The 18,316-nt window shown below is 58.8% G+C and overlaps 3 protein-coding genes across 4 annotated transcripts in view; 1 reads left to right on the top strand and 2 right to left on the bottom strand.

The window, feature by feature from the left end:
- Positions 1-5,802: 5,802 nt before the first annotated feature.
- Positions 5,803-8,709, bottom strand: MIOX (myo-inositol oxygenase). The gene is made up of 10 exons (XM_030321003.1): positions 8,310-8,709; positions 7,753-7,833; positions 7,439-7,519; positions 7,122-7,284; positions 6,925-6,992; positions 6,691-6,800; positions 6,547-6,614; positions 6,403-6,452; positions 6,158-6,270; positions 5,803-6,053 (listed from the first exon to the last, which is right to left on the bottom strand). Exons 1-10 carry the CDS (start codon positions 8,322-8,324, stop codon positions 5,945-5,947), a joined length of 858 nt encoding a protein of 285 aa, XP_030176863.1. The 5' UTR covers positions 8,325-8,709; the 3' UTR covers positions 5,803-5,944.
- A 59-nt stretch (positions 8,710-8,768) lies between these two features.
- Positions 8,769-12,821, bottom strand: ADM2 (adrenomedullin 2). Its single transcript, XM_032594063.1, has 2 exons — positions 12,712-12,821; positions 8,769-12,028 (listed from the first exon to the last, which is right to left on the bottom strand). Exons 1-2 carry the CDS (start codon positions 12,819-12,821, stop codon positions 11,710-11,712), a joined length of 429 nt encoding a protein of 142 aa, XP_032449954.1. The 3' UTR covers positions 8,769-11,709.
- Positions 12,822-17,618: 4,797 nt separating this feature from the next.
- Positions 17,619-18,316, top strand: part of SBF1 (SET binding factor 1) — a 28,026-nt gene continuing 27,328 nt past the window's right edge. Inside the window, exon 1 of one of the 2 annotated variants that reach the window (XM_030320993.1) lies at positions 17,619-17,813. In XM_030320993.1, coding sequence (XP_030176853.1) covers positions 17,759-17,813 — 55 coding nt within the window. In that variant the 5' untranslated portion in view covers positions 17,619-17,758. The remainder of the gene's footprint in view (positions 17,814-18,316) is intronic. The other variant, XM_030320994.1, reaches the window with a different exon arrangement.

The following is an 18,316-nucleotide window of genomic DNA, read 5'->3' as shown; positions in this document are numbered from 1 at the left end:
AGAGCCCGACGCGGGGCTCGAACTCACAGACCGCGAGATCATGACCTGAACCAAAGTCAGACGCTTAACCAACTGAGCCACCCAGGTGCCCCAAGACTCCTTCATATTCTTGAAGCTTGAGGACACCCTGGGGTGCCTGGGTGGCTCAGTTAAGCTTAAGCGTCCATTGACTTCAGCTCAGGTCATGATCTCATGGTTCAGTTCGGTGTTGAGTTCGAGCCCCACGTGGGGCTCTGTGCCGGCAGCTCAGAGCCTGGAGCCTGCTTTGGATTCTGTGTCTCCCTCTCTCTCTGGTCCTCCCCTGCTCATGCTCTGTCTCTCTCTCTCTCTCTCTCTCTCTCTCTCTCAAAAAAATAAATAAACATTAAAAATTGAGGACTCCAAAGAGCTTTTGTTTCGGAGGTATTATATCTATCAATATCTACCACGTTGAAATTAAACTGAGAAATTCTTTAAATATTTACTTACTAATGTTATTTAACTATATAAATAAGCTCACTACACATTACCATGAAGACAAATTTTTAATGAAAAATAACTGTATTCAAAAAAATTAAGAAGAGTGCCATAGATTTTTTTTTGTTAGTTTGTTTTTAAAAGTAAAGTACAGCCAACACGAGGCTCCGACTTATGACCCTGAAATCAAGAGTCACATGCTCTAGCAACTGAGCCAGCCAGGAGCCCCAAGAGTAGCATACTTTACGTTTTTGCAAAATCTCTTTAATGTCAGGCTTCTCATATCTGCTTTTTTGGCCAAATTATTGCAGTATGTTTTTGGTTGAAGTATATGAGGAAAACCTGGCCTCACACAGATATGTAGCTGGAAAAGGGAAGGATATTTTAGAAACTTTTTCAGATCACCGTGGGTGTTCTTCTTTAATACCGTGTCAAAACTACACATAGTCACTTCTCGGTGGTTCATTGCAATTGGAATATGAAGCCATCCCAATGAACTTTTTGTCCTCTGTCCCATGAGAACCCACTGGTGCATCCTACACAATGCAAGGAGCATCATATGTTGGTCATTTAGACAATATCCGTTCACTGAGTTACACCGGTCTTCCGAATGCTGACGCGTGACATCGTACGACCTGAAAAAATCCCATTCATTAATATCACCACCAATCTCATCCTAAAACCGAGTCTAAGGAAGCTGTCGTGTTCGCAGCTGCGGGCACAGGTTTTCCCAAATCCTGTTTTTGCTTGAAAGCTAAATTTTATTATTGGCAACAAATGCTACCATTGTTTTTCTTGAAGCGACAGGCTCATTTTGTTCATTTTTAAGAAAATGCCTGCCAATTCAGGTCATGATGTCACGGTTCATGAGATCGAGCCCCGCGTCGGGCTCTGTACTGATGGCTTGGAGCCTGCTTGGGATTCTCTCTCTGCCCCTCCCATTCTCTCTCTCTCTCTCAATGTAAATAAACTTTAAAAAGTCTTTATAAAAAGAAAAGAAACAAGAAAATGCCCTGCCCAATGCCCGAGACCAAATACCTACAGTCTGTCCAGTAGGGGTTGTTCCAGGGAAAAGGCTTCTATAGCTTCAGCAGAAGCGCCTCATGTGTCCAAAAACGGACGTCCCATTTTGCCACATAAAAGATTAAAAAGACCCACACTCAAAGATAGAGATTTAAGAACATTAGTGACGTTTACGACTTCGTTCTTAAGTAAAACTGACCTTGTTGTGACTTGGGGTGTGCGGTGTTGGACGGTCAGGGCCAGGTCAGGACGCAGTCTCAGCTGGTGTGTGGCAGGGTGGGCAAACCCCTGGCCCACCGAGTCCCCTGGACGTCAGCTCAGTGAAAAAGGCAGGTGACCTCACGGGCCCCTGAAAGGGCCTGAGGGGCACCAGAAGAACCGCTGTCTCAGTGCAGATCGTTTCTGCATTCAGGCCATGCCTGGAGCCTGAGATGGAAAGATTTGAACTTGCCATTATTTCCTTCTCGGGCCGTCTGTGCCCTGGGAGCAGCCCCCTTGCTCCAGTGCTTGCTCGTTGTCCCCCAGGCCCACGAGCTTCCTGCTCCAGCAGGCCGCGGACTGCCGGCTCCCCTCCGGTTCCCGCACAGCGCTCCAGCTTTCTGCCTTAGATGGGCCCGAGAACAACTTCCAGATTCCTCTAAGGCTCTGTTGCTTGCAACCCACCTTCTCGGAGGGAACCCACGGGCCCATTCAAAGAGAAACCCCACGAATCAGAGGCGCCCTGGAAGGCTGAGCCTGGGGCAACGGGGAGAGGCAGACCAGGGCGGCTAGAGCAGGAAGAGGGACGCTGCAGGGGTAGGGGCCAGGGTGGGGATGCCAGCAGGCGGGAGAGCCAAGCCCTCCTCCTGCCTGCAGGCTCCTCGGCTGCCTCAGTGCCTGGAGCCCAGTGAGGCCTGATAGTCCCCAGGGGGACAGAAAGATGGGGCCCTGGCCCACACTGCGCAAGGGACACAGACAGGGTCTGGGGACTGGGGACAGGAGCAAAGATGGCCTCTTCTGCTCTGCACGGGGAAGGCCCCCCAGGGATGAGATCTGAACGGTACCTTTGGATCCAGAGACTCAGCCTGCCGAGCACCGCCCGCCCCCCCCCCCCAACCCCATGGAGCAGCTCCAGGGAGGGACCCTGCACTTGCACTGCCAGAGTTCACCGGAGGGAGCGGCAGAGGTTGCCCACTACTGGGGAGGCTGCCCAGGGATGGCGCAAGAGAACAGTCTTCCAGAAGGAAGCAAGTCCGACATATTTGAGCCCGCACTCTCCTGAGGTGGGAGCGGAAGAGAGGTGCACGGGGAGAAGCAGGGCGGGGAAGGCGGTGGGTAACCCCACCTCCAGTGGCCACACCAGGGGGTGGAGTGGAGGCGAATGTTCAAGAGTGAGTCTTTAGCCCCCAACGTGTGGATATGAAATACCGCCTCCCCCTCAGAGAAGCCAGGGCTCCCTGAAGTGGCAGCTTCCAGGTCTGGGGCAGCCTCCGGGGTAAGCTGTTGGGGAAGGTCGTGGGAGGACATTACCACCTGCACCCGTGAACTGGACCCTGGCAATCGAGGGCTCCTCACCCCTCCCCCGTCTTTGCCGTGTGCATCCCATTGCCCCCCCCCCCCCCCCCCCCCCCCCCCGAAGCTGCTCCAAGGATAGCGATGTGGGGTGGAGACCAACTGGACGGTCCATGTGACTGAAGCCGCTTAAGTGCTGAGTGTAAACTTTCAAGATTCTATCCTTAGTTTTTAAAAAATAATCTCTCGCCCAGCGTGGGCCTCCACCTCATGACCCTGAGATCAAGAGTGATGAACCCTACCGACTGAGCCAGCCGGGTGCCCCTAAACCTCTAAGATTCCCGCGGGCAGATGCAAAGACCCAGGAGTCTTGTGGTCGCCCCAGACAAGCCTCACGTGTAGACTCCCTTGCTTGTTTTTTTTTTTTTTAATTTTTTTTTCAACGTTTATTTATTTTTGGGACAGAGAGAGACAGAGCATGAACGGGGGAGGGGCAGAGAGAGAGGGAGACACAGAATTGGAAGCAGGCTCCAGGCTCCGAGCCATCAGCCCAGAGCCTGACGCGGGGCTCGAACTCATGGACCGCGAGATCGTGACCTGGCTGAAGTCGGACGCTTAACCGACTGCGCCACCCAGGCGCCCCTCCCTTGCTTGTTAAACCTGCCACCTACTAACCTGGAGCGGCCTGTCCCTTTGGCATCTTCCTGCCCTCTGCCAATGGCGGCTCGTTTCGGATTACAACTGAAAAGCTCTGGAGGGGCTCGAGAACAAACAGTCCCCCAAAGGTGTCCGCATCAAATCCCTGGAATTTGTAAACATGACCTTATTTAGAAAAAGCATCTTGGGGCACCTGGGTGCCTCAGTCAGTTGAGCTCCGAAGTCGACTCAGGTCATGGTCTCGGGGTTTCTGAGTTCAAGCTCCGCTTCAGGCTCTGTGCAGACAGCTCAGAGCCTGGAGCCTGGATTGTGTGTGTGTGTCTGTCTCTCTGCCCCTCCCCCGCTCTGACTCTGTCTCCCTCTTTCTCAAAAGTAAATAAACATTAAAAAAAAAAAAAAAAAAGAAAAGCATCTTGCGGCCCCTGGGGGACTCAGTCGGTTGAACGTCCAGCTCTTAACTTTGGCTCAGGTTATGATCTCATGGTTCTTGGGTTCGAGCCCCAAATTGGGCTCTGTGCTGACAGTGCAGAGCCTGCTTCGGATTCTCTCTCTCCCTCTCTCTGCCCCTCCCCCACTTGTACACTCATGCATGCTCTCCCTCTCTCTCTCTCAAAATAAACTTAAAAAAAGAAAAGAAAAAGCATCTCGTGCATGTGATGAAGTTAGGGATATTGAGATGAGGGATCATCCTGGGCCCGGTGCCGTGACCGTGTCTCATAAGAGAGAGGCAGAAGGTACAGGTAAATGGAGAAGCCATGAGAAGACAGAGCAGAGGTGGAGTCACAAGCCGGGGGGTGCAGGCAGCCCCCCGAAGCCAGAAGAGGCGAGGATGGTTCCTCCCCGGAGCCTGTGGAGGGAGCACAACGCTGCCCAACACTGTCATCTCAGGCTTCTGGCTTCCAGAACTCGAGAGTATAAATTTTTGCTTTAAGCCCACAAATTTGTGGTAATTTGTTACAAAAACACAGGAAATTACCACAGTCTGGGTGTCTTATCACCAGACAGCGGGACACCCACCAGAGACTGTCGCGGTCATGTCAGAAGGACCCGGGAGCCATCTGGAAGCTGTACCCCAGCCCTGGCCGAGGGGGGTCTGAGTACCAGCGAGGGTGATAAAATCAAGGAACCAAAGCACAAATATGCTGAAATCTACATGTTCTTTTTCTTTTTTAATATTTTTTAAATGTTTACTTACTTATTTTTGAGAGAGAGAGAGCCAGATCGCAAGCAGGGGAGGAAGCTTCTCTTTAAGCAGTGTTCCCTCAGGTGACTGAGGAGGCCGGGGGCCAGGACATCATAGCTCTGCCCTCTAATGGGTTAGGGCTGCTAGGTGGACCTGAACAGAGTGGCTTCCACACCACAAAAGACAGCCTGTGGCCCCTGGGAAAGAATATGCCACTGCCTCTAAAGCACCCTTGCCCCCACAAGCCAAGTCTTAATCTGATTAAGCCTCTATGTGCAAGTAGTAGGAAATACTGGAGAAATGTTAGTAAATACCATGGGGATGCAATTAGCAAAATCTCAACAGAAGGAAATTCCTCGATCCACTTTTGTCCAAGAAATAAGTTGCTAGAGGGGCGCCTGGGGGGCTCAGTCGGTGGAGGGTCCGACTTCGGCTCAGGTCGTGGTCTCACGGCTCGGTTCGTGAGTTCGAGCCCCGCCTTGGGCCCTGTGCTGACAGCTTAGAGCCTGGAGCCTGCTTTGGATTCTGTCTCTGTGCCCCTCACCTGCTCACGCTCTGTCTCTCTTTCAAAAATAAACAAACGCTGAAAGAAATGTAAAGAAATAAGCTGCTAGAAGGTACAGGGGAATCCGGTGCTAAACTGTAGTGCTGAGGGACACATACTTGGGGTTTGCCAACCCCAGGCGAGGGCTGCACCGTGGGGCACGGGAAGGCCCTGGGGTGCTATCCGTGGCTGGAGCTCGCTGCACTTACCCTGCACACGGTCCATGAGCTTTTATGCCGTCTGCTCTCCTAGCTATCAAGTGTTCTGCTTTGTCTTGTTTTTAAGGACTCGTTTTGAGAATGTGAGCAGGGGCAGGGCAACCCCAGATGCTGATGCCGGAGCTGGCAAGCGGAGCAAGGTGCGTGTGGTGGCAGGAGTGGACACACATGTCCAAGAGGCTACTGCGGCCACAACAGACCCCCGCCTCAGTGAAGGTCAGACTCATAAGCTGCTTCAAGGTCTTTATTGCCACTGGGCAGAGTGGCCACCAGGACAGGGAGCGTTGACCGCAGATGTGCACGTGGAGTCCCCCCAACCTTGGCTGTCACCCCAGGGCACCTGACCAGGCCTGGGCAGGGTGGGCAGGCCGGTCACCAGCTCAGCACACCAGGGCAGTACTTGTCAATGAGCCCCTGGTAGTAGGGCCGCAGCTCGTCCACATCCGGCAGATCTGGACACTTGGTGTAGAGGTCAAACTTGCTGCAACAGGGGAGGGGCAGTGCCTCGTGAGGAAGCCCCCCACATGCCCCCGCCCCCCTACCCTCCAGTCCCCTCCACCCAGCCTTGCACAGCAATGGCCGTACTTGAACTCCTGCACCCAGGGAAGCATGGCCAGGTCCTGCTCACTGCACAGCTGCCGGTAGTCGCCACCCGTGTGCCAAGGGTAGAAGGAGTGGAATCGGATCATGTAGAAGGCCTGAGGGCAGAAGGGAGTCACACCCAGCCGGGCAGGGCCAGGCTGGCCGAACTGAGCCAGGCTAAGCTGGGCTGGGCCCGGCCGGGCCGGGCAGGGCTGGGTGTTCTTGGTTTAGCCCCTCCCCCCACCTACCTCCGGTGGGAGAGAGAATTTGTTGAACTTCATCATCTGGTACATGTACTCTGTGGGAGACAAGGTGTCACCCCAAAGCACCCAGAACCATGGCCCCCACCATGGTCCCCATCTTCCCCACTGCCCGGCTCTAACTGGCCTCACCATCATGGCCCCAGGACATGAGGACGTTCTCTAGCCCACAGTAGGGCTGGTACATGCCCAACTCTGTGCTGCAGGGAAAGATAGAAGGTGAGGGGCTGAGGCGCACTGTGGGGAAGAGGAAGACCGGTCGCCAGGGAGGAGCACCTGTATCGAGGATCCTGGAGGTCGGGGTTGTCCTGGAAGGTGGAGTCACAGAAAACCACAGAGGCCTGGGGACGGCAGCCAACTGGGAAGGTGTCTCCAACAACCGCCCACTGGGGACAGGCAAGCACAGTGGGTGTGACTGCCCTGCCCACGTGGGGGGTTTCCAGAGCCCAGATCCCTGAACCCAGGCTGCCCCAGCCCCAACCTGCTGCACCCCTCCACCTCTGGCCTTACCTGGGGCTCCCCTGCCAGAACCAGGACCTTCCCCAGGTCATGCAGCAGCCCCACGAGGTGGAACCAGTCTGGGAGGGAGAGGGACAGAGCAGGCTAGTGGGCAGAGGAGAAGGCTTGGAACTGAGGGGTGAAGTCAGGAAAGGGCGAAGACCCCCATCTGGCCCTGCACTGCAGCCCACCACAGGAAGGGGACACACCCTTGTCAGGGTGGGCTTTCCGGATGCCCTCAGCAGTCTGGAAGGCATGGAAGGAATTAGGGAAGTCCACGTCTGGGTCCGACTCGTCCACCAGCCCGTCCAGCATGGCCACAGCCTCCAGCACAGTCATTTTCTTGTAGGAGAAGCCCCCAAACTGGGTGTGCTAGGCCAGGAAGGGGATGTCAGCACGGCCATGGTATCGGCGGAATCAGGGCCCGGTCCCTCTCCATCCATTCGGCCTGGGGGCGGGGAGTAGGGGGGGTGGGGGGAAGGGGGCAGCCCCACCCTTGGACTTGCAGCAGAGAGCTGCCAAGTACCTTCTTCCTGACGAAGTCCACGGTCTGCTGCGTGTGCATAAGCTTGTAGGTGGCAAAGACACGGTCCAGCAGCGGGCCAGACTGCAAGCCAGAAGGTCAGCCGGGAGGCTCCCATCCCTGCCCTTCACACCCTTGGGGCCCACTGCTCTGGTCTCCCAGGCTTGGCCCCACAAGTGTGAATGGGAGCTGCCCAAAGGCAGCCCCTGAGCTGTGCGAAAGGGGACAATGCTGCGCTCCCCAGGAAAAGATGGGGCTGAGGTGGGGTTGGGCTTGGGGCAGGGCGGGAGGAGGGTGGCAAGCGGTGGGGTCCTTACGGTGTAGTTTCGGAAGCTGCCCTTGTCTTTGGCTGCCTCTGGGTCCACATCGGGCCGGTAGACCAGGGAAGGGTCTGGGCCCTGGTTGGGTGGAGGATGAAACCCATTTCGCCTTGATGCCAGTTCCATGAGGAAGTGAGGACGTCCCCACGGGGCACCAGAGCCTAAAAGGTGGGCAGCAGGGCACAGCCCCTCCCAAGCACAATGACAGTCTGAGGCGACCTCGCTCCGATTTCCTTATCTGCAAAGTGGATGTCAGCAGGACTCCCGCTTCCCCGGGTGAGGCCCGGGTGCCCGGGATGCTGCGTAGGAGCACATGGCACCCGGCATCCCCTTCTCAAGATCTGGGTCTGCAGGGAGCCTGGGGTGGGGCTGCTGACCCTTGCCCCAGCTAGACAGCAGGAGGAGGACAGGAAGGAGGGAGCCCTTTGACCGGGACCAGCGGGCTGGTGGGAACCAGCTTGGAGAGGGCGGGGGTCTGCGGCTCCACGAGGGACAACCAGCCGCTGGGTGACCAGTCAGTGGGGCCACATGTGCGCTGGGTCTGGAGTACTCACCACAGCCACCTTCATCTTGAGGGAGCAGAGTTGGCAGGTGGGTCAGAGTCCCACGGGCCGTGTGCCCCTATATATGCCCACAGGTTACATAAGTGACCGGACACCACCCAGCCCCTTGGCCTTGGCCCTCGGTAATGAGTGACCATCCACCCTCCTCCTGGCCTCAGAAGTTAATGTGTCAGCACGGGAGCAGCTCCCAGAGGCCCCGGCCCCGGCCCCCTCTTCCTGATTTCAGCCTCTCTGGGCAACTGACCTGATTAGGACTTGGAGGCCTGACGTCCGCTCCAGCTCCACCACCGGCCTCCTGCTCTTCCTCCAAGGGCCTTAAACACCTCCCTTCCCACAGTAGGCCCCTCCCAACAGGTGGTGCAGACCCCAGACCCCACCCATCAGCCTCAGGCACCTGGGATTATGAGAAGGGCAGGGTTTATAGGAAAAGTTATCCTGACGCTTGCTAAGTGAGAGTGAAAGACTTTATTCGTGACTATTGCAATAGAGGAGACAGAATCCAACAAAGACAGCAGGGGGTTGACTGCCAATAAGCAGAGTAGGGGCCAATGGACAGAAGATTGCTAAGGGGAGACACAGAGGTTGGGGGATCCTTGCTAAAGGCAGGCCAGGTGATCAGATCTCAGGGGCAGGGGACACTTGTTAATACTGGGTGAGGCCCAGTGGAGCAGCCTGGCTAAAGGTTGGTCAAGACGGGGGTGGTGGTGATCTTCGTCTGGCTTTTGAGGCGAGGGGCTCCATCCGGAGTCAGGGTAGAGATGAATTCAGCTAGCACTCATCAGGCATGGACCAGGTCAGGCAGACATAGCCAGGACCCAACTGATCAATATGCCTGCCCAGGAGCTGACAGGTTCTCCAAGTAGGAGGCAGACACCGCAAAACCAATCATTGTCTCATACTGGAAAGGCCGGTGCACTTGAGGAAGATGGGAGGTGGGGGGGGGGGATGCTGAGTATGGTCGGGTCATCTGGGGGCAGAGAGAGAGAGGACAGGGGACGAAGGTGTCAAGGTGTCAGTCTACACCCCCCCCTCGGGCGTGTGGGTCTCAGCACCCACTCAGCTTCAGAGACAAGACGTTTGGGTGGGGTGTGCTGCTCTTACGATGATGGCCTCCTCCTGCCAGTGCTGAGAATAGACGGGGAGAGTGCTGGGGCCCCCCATTTGAAATGGCAAAGTGTCCGTTTCACCGTCTCCTTCCACTATGGTGTCAGTTGGGAGGGGGTATTCACTAATGCTTCTCTCACATGCTCAGCAAGCATTTGCTGAAGGAATGGAGGGAGGGTCCAGGGAGGTGGCTGGAGCCATCACCCCAAAAGCAGGTGGCGGCTTGGACTAGAAAAAGGAGCAAATGACCAGCCGACAGGATTTGCGTGAGGGAGACAGAGGAGAAGGCTGGCGGGAGTCGGGTGAGCTTGGCATCAGGGAGCATCATGTAGGTGGCCCAGACATGGCCTGGAGCTCAGGGGCCAGGTGGATGCCAGGTGCAATGCTGCGACCACATGGCCCGGCACAGGGATGCCTTGAGGTCAACAGTCCATCCTGCTTCGAGGAAAATGAACCCCAAACTGGCGCAGTTCCTCAACAAGGGCATGGAATTCTGGGGGTCTGGCAGCTCTGACCAGTGAGGAAGGGGCAATGTGGGGGTGTCCTTGGCAGAGGAACAGCTTGTACAGAGGACCAGACAACACACAGGCCCAGTATGGGAAGCCTGGGGCAGCCGGGGGCGGGGCAGTCTCGGCCAAGTGGAGCTCCTAACTCTCCCAATTTGACCCTCCTAGACCCCTTCTCTTCTCTCCCCAGTCTTCCTGGCCCTGCGACCCCTGCCTGCTCTGATGACACCCTTCAGGGGCCACAGGCATATGGCTCTGAGGCCTGGCCCACTGGCCTCCTCCACCCCCACTCACGCTGGTTCCAGCCTCTCTCAGCTGCTTTGGGAGTAGGGGTGGGGGGGCTTCCCCGGCCATACTCGTGCCTCCTGTGGACTCCACCCTCGGCTCTCCTGGGAGCCTTGCAATCCTCAGACCTAGGCTTCCTCCAGGCAGCCTGCCCTGATCTGCTTCCCACCCGCAATTCAGGGCAGGGACCAGCCTGAACTGTCTCCACAGGGCCTAATGGTGTCCTGGTAACGCTCCCACCCTCAGGGATGGGAATGGGGGGGGCAGGGCATCTGAGGGGTTCAGTGGGAGGGCACTGCGGTGACAGTGGGCACTTCCCCGACCTCTGTGGCCGCAGTTTCTGCTTCTAGAGACGGGATAGTGATAGCACTCCCCTCACAGGGTGGCTGAGAAGGGGACGAGGGCAAATGTTGACAGAGTAAATGCCATCATGAGTGTATGCCAAGTAATGGAAACTTCCTTTCTGAACCTTGGGTCATGTCCCGATGGCATGGGGGTGTCAGTAATGAGGGACTCGCAAAGGCTCAGGTATCACAGCACGGAAAGGCCCTACCCGGGGTGGACCTACACCGGGAACTGGCTGAAGACCTGTTCTAAGCCTTGAAGGACAATCCACCTTCCCCAACTCTAGGCGAGCCGGCTCCAGCCTCCTGCTGTCCACCAGTTTGCCCCAGTAAATCCCAGAGCAGGGCAGGGTGGGGCCGGGGAGATTGTATAGCCTGTGGCGCCCCCACCCTTGTTGGACTACCCCACCCCACCTGAGGTGGAATGGTTCTGACTGGGCCTATCTGGGCTGGAGATCTTGCCCCACCCAGCCCCACCCCGCCCAGAGGGATGGGAAGGGGCGTCTGCTCGGCCCCAGTGTGGTTCCTGAATCTCTAGGCCTTTTCCCAGGCTCCCTGCTATCCAGCTGGGGGGGAGGGGGTGCGGGGGGGGGGGGGGGGGCTCCACTTTGACATGGCCTGTCCTCTCTCACTCAGGCTCTGGGGATGGGGACCACAGGGGGTCCTCCTTCCTGCTGCCCTCCCAGTCTCCAGGGCACAGGGAACGGAAAGGCTGGGCACCTGGGACAGGCCAAGTGCGCGTGCCCAAAGCCAGGGCCTAATCTGATGACTCCAGACCAGCGGGGAAGGGGCCACACTGGCCCACCTTGTGCTGACCCAGCGTGGCCCTGGGTATCCTGCCCCACATCCTTGGGCTTCCCCTCCCCTCTGAAGCCCCTTTCATGAGTCCAGACTCTGCCTGCAGACCTGCTGGGGTCGACACATGTGCACGGCCTTCCTTGTCCAAAGCCGGTCAAGGTTGCTTGCTACAGGACCAGGTGGGTGTGGGGTGGGGCGGGAGTTGCCTTGGGGGCCTGCACACTGTTCTGGTTATTGGTGTTTGTAGGAAGTCCGCGGGGCTGGGTGGGGGCAGGGGGGCCCAGATGCGGCTCTGGGACTGGGTTGGGGGGTGGCATCCTGGCCGGGACAGACAGAGGTCTGTCCTGCTCCATCTCAGCCGTAGCTGTGGGGGCTGCTGGGGTCCACGGGGGCTGAGTCCCGTGGGCCGGCTGACCCAACCAGCTGCCATAGGCGGTGGCCGAGGTTGTGCACCTGGCAGGTGCCCAGCCCACAGCCCACCCTCAGGAGCTGGGCTCGGGACCTGCGGGGGCCCGGGTGTCGGTGGGGGCCACCCCGGAGAGGGCGACCCGTGGCAGGGGCTCGGTTGGCGCTCCTCTGTGGCTGGAGGGCCTGGTGTAGCTTCCAGACCACAGGCTGAACGGCAGGGTGTCCCGGCTTCAGGCCACCGGAAGGGGCCCAGGCTGGGGGCTCCCTGCAGAGGGGGTTGGGGGAAGTAAACCTGATGGCCAAACCTTTTAGGGACCCTCCGAAAGCACCCAACTTCCCCTCCACACAGGCCTGGGGTCACTGGCAGGGGAAGCCCAGTTTCCCCAGCAGCCTGGAGCACTGCCAGGGGAAGCCCGCAGCCCCCACGTCACTATCCAGCCGGCCAGGGGGAGCCCACCGCCCCTCGTGAGCTCTGGGCTTGGGTCCTGGCTCTCAGCCGTCTCAGTGGCCCAGGCCACGTGTCCATTTACCTGGGCAAAGGGCACCCCTGGACTCTGTGGGTCACCGTGCTCACGACCCGAGTGCCCCCCCCCAGCCCTCCCCTGGGGGTGGAGGAAGGTGGGCAATCCTGGGGATCCCTCCAGCCTCCCCTCTCCTAGCCAAGCTCTCCTCGAAGTGGTTCCTCTGCTCATAGGGGAGGGGAGTGCCCTGGGAGGGAGGCCGAGAAAGAGGGGTCCCTTGCCCTGCTCAGGATTTGCTGAAGGCCCATTTGCTGGCTCCTCACTTGGGGGGGGCAAGCCTTAGCGGCAGGGGGTGGTTTCCCCACCACAGGAAGAGTCGGGGGGGGGGCGGGGTCCAGGGAGGGGGAGATCGAGGGGGGCCTCCCCAGGGATTCTGGTTTCCCTCCCCGTAGGCCCCGAGGTTTGGGCTGGCGTGAACCCCACTCACCTGGGTGGGGCAGGCCATTGGCTCCCGCCCAGGCCGCGGGACAGTGTGCCCGGGAGCAACAGGCAGAGCAGGCTGATGCAACCGAATGTGACCGGCGGGGGCCGGGCCATGGGGGCGGGGCTGGAAGGAGTGTGAGCCAGGTAGCCGCGGGGGGGGGGGGGGGGGGGGGGCAGTCCTCACCGCCAGCCACCCCTAAGCCCGGCACATTGGCAAGCCCCGGTGATGAGGGGTGCAGGCGTGGACACAGCCAAGCTTGTACCTGTGTCTGTCGGCGAGAGGGTCTCAGGCGAGAAGCGGGCCGGGGGGTGGGGGGGTTGCTGTCTGTCGGCTGGGCAGAGGGCACCTGGCAGGTGGAGGACCAACTCAGCCAGTTTGCCGTCTGTGGGTCCTGCCGGAGACCTGGCCTCCGCATCACCAGATCTAAATAGTCTTTCCAGGAGGAGGCGGAGCCGGATGCCCCAGAGGGGCGGGAGCCCGGCCCGTCCTGCTCCCCGCTCCCCGCTCCTGCCTAGCCCGACCGGGGCCCCATCCCACTGGGAAGTGCTCAGCGACTGGCCAGGGACCCCAGCAGCCACCAGCCTCATCTCTGGTGCCTTCTGGTGGGGGACACTGTCCCGGAGCCTGGCAGTCTCCTAGGAGTGGGCGGTAGGGGTGCAGTCAGCCAGCCACCCACCACCTCCTGGTCCCGAGGGTCGGCTCCTCAAATGTCTGCCCTGATGAGTGGCCCGGGAGCCTGGCCAGAATCACGGCCGGAGAACGCAGGCTAGATATTCAGTTCCTCACAAAGGTGATTTGGAGACCCTTCCTCAAGATCCCCTCGCAGCTGTGTTCTGAAGAATCTCTACCCTCTTTTTCCACACTACCGAAGTCCTGAACGGTTTTTGTAAGAAGTTTAAGTACAACATGAGACCCTTGCATCGCCATCCACTATGGATTCTTCTGGGTGGGCACCCCGTTCCTGACTTTCTCTTATGTATGCTAGTACATTTAGCTGGGGGCAGGTGGTAGTGTGTGTGTATTACGCATGCACATGTGGGTGAAAATATATGTAAACAGAGAGACCTCCATTCTTTTTTTTTTTTTTAATGTTTTATTTATTTTTGAGAAAGCATGAGCAGGGGGAGACACAGAAACTGAAGCAGGCTCCAGGTCCCGAGCTGTCAGCACAGAACCCGACGTGGGGCTCGAACTCACAAACTGTGAGATCGTGACCTGAGCTGAAGTCACACGCTTAACCAACTGAGCCACCCAGGCACCCCGAGACCTCCATTCTCTCCTACGGTTGGCCCTACTCCAATACGTAGGTGCTCTGTAACTACTTAACTGATTTTTATTAATGAGCAATCAGGCCATTTCCAGTCTTTCCAAGAGTAAGAACCCTTCTGTTGTGAGCTCACAAAAGTGTCCGTGAAGGATACTTCCCTAGAAGTGGAAATTCTGGTCACAGGTGAACCTGTGTTTGTGCTGACAGACGTTGCCGACTTCCTCTCCACGAAGCCTGTGCCAGTCCACTGTCAACCGATAATGGATTCGACGTTAGCAGGTCTCGGTGTCTTTGTCAATCTGAGAAGGGATAGTCACCCCATCATCCCCACCCCAGATGTTTCTTTGATCATCTGAGCATCTCTGTGTCCGTCACATTTCCTCTTCTGTCTTGGCTGCCCCAGTCCAGCTCCCTCTGTAAAGTCATCACGGATGACCTGGTCACTCTCTGTTCCCCCTGCTGTGCACACCATGGGAGCTCAATAAACATTTGCTGGATGAATAAATCAACAAGTGTTGAACACATGCCATATGAAAGAGCTTGGTTCACGTCCTGAGGAAGGTAGGGAGGCATCAGCAGTTATTCTGGTTTCTATTTGTTTATTTGTTTTTACCAGCTGGGGGAGGAGAGTGATGCCATCATATTTACCTTAGAAAAAATGCTGCATAGCAGGAGGGGTGTGTGGGGCAGAGCAGCCGGGTCAGAGAGAAAGGAGTGTCGCTGGAGGGCAGGTGAGGAGCGTCAACCGTTCTGTTTGCTGATGCAGTGATGCAGGAGCCCCTAGAGAGAGGGTAGGGGTTGGCTCCCTGAGGTCATCCTGGCAGCGGTGTCCGGCTGCCGTCTGGCCTCATGGGTCTGGGCTGAAGAGAGGGCAGACCTGGAACACAGTTCTGGGGTTTCATAGATGGCAAGGCTCTGGGAGGTGAGAGGTATGGTGAGCTCTGTCCACAGAGAGTGAAGAGAGGGGACAGAAGCCGCATGCCAGCTCTGGAGGAACAGCCGGGGAAGGGGTGGGCAGAGGCCCCCGGGGCGGCGGCTCTGCAGCGGCTTCTCCTCTTGCCAGCCCCTCCCCCCAATCTGTCTGGCGCACTGATTCCAGGGCCATCTTTCCAAAACTCAAAGGTGATCACATCACTCACCCTTCCGATAAAGAAAAATTAAATCAAACTTCTTTGTCTCCACAAGATTTTTAATCTGGGAAAGTGGAGGGAGACCTCAGTGAAGTTCACAGGCCATGGCTCGCTGCATTCCTAGGCCCCAAACCCCACAGGTGGATGGCGTGTCCTCTGGCCCTCAGGTCTCAGTCTACCTGCTTATTTTGCCCCTGTCCCTCCCGACTGGATGAGAGGCCCCCTCCACGATCCCACAGACCCCTCTATGGCACACCTCATGGTACTTATTGTCTGTAACTGTCCACGTGCCCTCCAAGGAGAAACCGAAGGGCTTCCCTGGTGAGCAGAGACTGGGCCACAGGAGGCATGTGGTGCTGGTGAATGTTGTAAGAACTCTCTAATGAAGAAATCTGTGTGGGGCAAGAAAAGCTAGGGTTCAAGCTGGGTGGCTCGGTCGGATGAGCGTCCGACTTCGGCTCAGGTCATGATCTCATGGTTCATGAGTTTGAGCCCTGCTTCGGGTTCTGTGCTGACAACTCAGGGTCTGGAGCCTGCTGCAGATTCTGTGTCTCCCTCTCTCTATGCCCCTCCCCTGACCACACTCTGTCTCTCTCTCAAAAATAAATAAAACATTTAAAAAATTAAAAAGAAGAAAAGGTGGGGAGATTGAGTTTAATCCTGATGTCCAGGATCCGTAGGGAGAAAAAGATTGAGAATAGGGGGCATTGATAGGGAACAGCAAGTGGTGGGGGGGGGGGGAGGGGGAGTTGGGGTGTGGGGGGCAGAATTGGGGGCAATGCAACACAAGGCCTTCCATCTGATGGCTTTGTTTCCTCTGTGAAGGAGGGCCGGTGCGGTCATCTCTGAGACACAGCAGGTGGGATCAGAGACTGACCAGACATCAGCAGGCTGGGCAAGGGGAGAATGTCCATCTGCAGTTGGACCATGGGGTCATCACGGCCACTCTGCACTATATGGTGGTGCAGGACTGTGAGTGGCTGAGGTTTGCCAGGCGAGGACAGTGGGCTGATGAGGACATGGGCAAGATGACAGGCAATGGGAGTCACATTGGGTGGGGGTAAGAGGAGGAAAGGAGGAAGCCAGAGAGAGTCACTCCCTATAAGGAGGTTGACTCTGCAGGGGAGGCAGGAGGCGAGAGAGCAAGCACACTTCTCCGGAGGAGGGGGAAGCAGGCAGAAGCAAGCACCTCTGACGGCGACCCGGACAATGCAGTGGTCAGGAGACCCAATGGTGAGAAGCTCAGTGGTGGGGGTGTCATGGTCTAGAAGGACCCCAAACCTACGCTTGACCCTGAGGCGTCTCTGAGAGGGCTGCAAGGAGTGGGCTTCTTAGGGCATGAGGGTGGGGCGAAGGGTCTCCACAGCGTCTGAGGGACAGCCAGCCCTGGGCTTAGGGGCCAGAGGACTTGCCAGGGACCCTGCCTGTCCGCCCTACGCAGAGCTCAATGGTGTGGTCCTGCGGTAACAAGGGTCTTTTTGGGTATACGTGACGGAAACCAGCTGGGACCAAAAGAAGGACTTCTCAGCCTATGTACCCAGTACCAGACAGGAGCAGAGGAGGGTGTGACTGGGCCTGTGCCCCAGGAGGGGGGCCGGGGACACGGTACCCCTGGTAGGGTCTCTCAGTTCCTGTCGCTGGGTTGAATTTCATTCATTCTCCAGCCGGCTCCTGCAAGGGAGTGGAATACGGATGCCAGCAGTTCGTTCCTTCATAGGTTCTGGCGCAGCCAAGCATCTGAAAACAAGCCCAGTTCTGCCAGCTCACTCTCTCCACCTCTGCAGCTCCTCTCCTCGCCTGTCCTGCCGTAGACCCCGTGTCCCCCTTGCCCATCCCTGTGGCACCGCGGGAGGGCCCTGCACAGCCCTGGTCCTTGTGGGTGGTGGGCACTGTCAGGGACTCTGCTGGGTGCAGTCTTCTCCCAGACAACGGGGCGGCCTCCAGCGCTCACGGCTTAGGACGCGGCTCTTCACAGCGGGACGGCCAGCGCAACTTTTTAAAGGACTTGTGTTCAATGTCTCATCCCAGCTAGGTGGGGCTTCCAGGTGGGGCCCGAGCCATCCAAGGGCCGAGAACGCCAAGGGCAAGCCCTGAGCTCTCCCCCGGCAGTCGCCAGGCTAGCAGCCCCTGAAGGGACCAGGGAGGCCGGAGGGCAGGGTTGGGCCCTTCTGCCTTCCTCCAAACTGACAGCCCCGGGGTGCAGCGGAAGCCTCGGGAGCTCGCTGGAGCGAAACCCGGCCCCTCTCCGCCCCGGCGTAGGAGCCGGGAGCTCCCGGACCAGCTGCGACCCGGGCCGCACCTGCCGCTGACCCGCGCGAGCCGCCGTCGCTGTCAGCACCCGGGGGGCGGTGCCCAGGCCCCGTGTGGGCGGTGCTGGGCGGGGTCCCGCCCCCGGGAACCGAGCCCGCGCCGACTGGGCCAATGGGAGTTCGTAGTTACGAGCCCCGCCCATGACTGGGGGGCGGGGCGAGGCCGCGCAGGCGCACGGCGCGGCCGGGCGGGCCGGCTGGCTGGGAAGATGGCGGCGGGAGCCCTGGCCGCCGCCGCGGAGCGGGCCCAGGGTGTCCGGGGAGCGCGGGCCAGGGCCGGGGCCGGGCCATGAGCGCGCCACCCTCGCGTCCCCGAGCCGCGGAGCCCGCCCGCGCCCCTCGCCATGGCGCGGCTCGCGGACTACTTCGTGCTGGTGGCGTTCGGGCCGCACCCGCGCGGTGAGTGCCGGGCCCGCGGCCGATGGCTGACGGCGGAGGGCCGGAGCCTGGGGACCGAGAAGGGTCAGCCGGGGCGGCGGGACAGGTGCGCCGGGGCAGTCGTGGGGACATGCGAGGCGGGCGGGCCGCGGCCGTCGCGCCAGCGCGAGGGTCGTCTGGGGCACCTGCCAGGCTGGGGACCGGGGTCAGGGAGGAGCGGCCGCCCTGAGGAGAGCAGGGCAGTGCGACACGGCGAGCCGAACCTGCCCACCGCACTCAGGGCAGAACCGGGTCAGGCAGAGCTTTGGCGTGGGCCGGGGAGGTGGGAGGGCCCTCGGCTCGGCCTCCCCTCTCCCAGTTGGGTGGGATGGGCCCTCTCTGCCTTGGCCGACCGCCGGGTGGCTCTGCCTCCAGGAGCACGGATCCTTCGCTTGCGAGCCCCTCCCTCTGACCCCCAGTGCCTCTGGTCTGAAGCCTCCGCCCCGCCCGTGTGGGATGTCTCAGGTCAGGGAGGCTTGGTGGGA

This window comes from Lynx canadensis, chromosome B4 (genome assembly GCF_007474595.2).
Source record: "Lynx canadensis isolate LIC74 chromosome B4, mLynCan4.pri.v2, whole genome shotgun sequence".
NCBI classification, from domain to species: domain Eukaryota; kingdom Metazoa; phylum Chordata; class Mammalia; order Carnivora; family Felidae; genus Lynx; species Lynx canadensis.
This window is presented reverse-complemented; position numbering and strand designations above follow the sequence as displayed.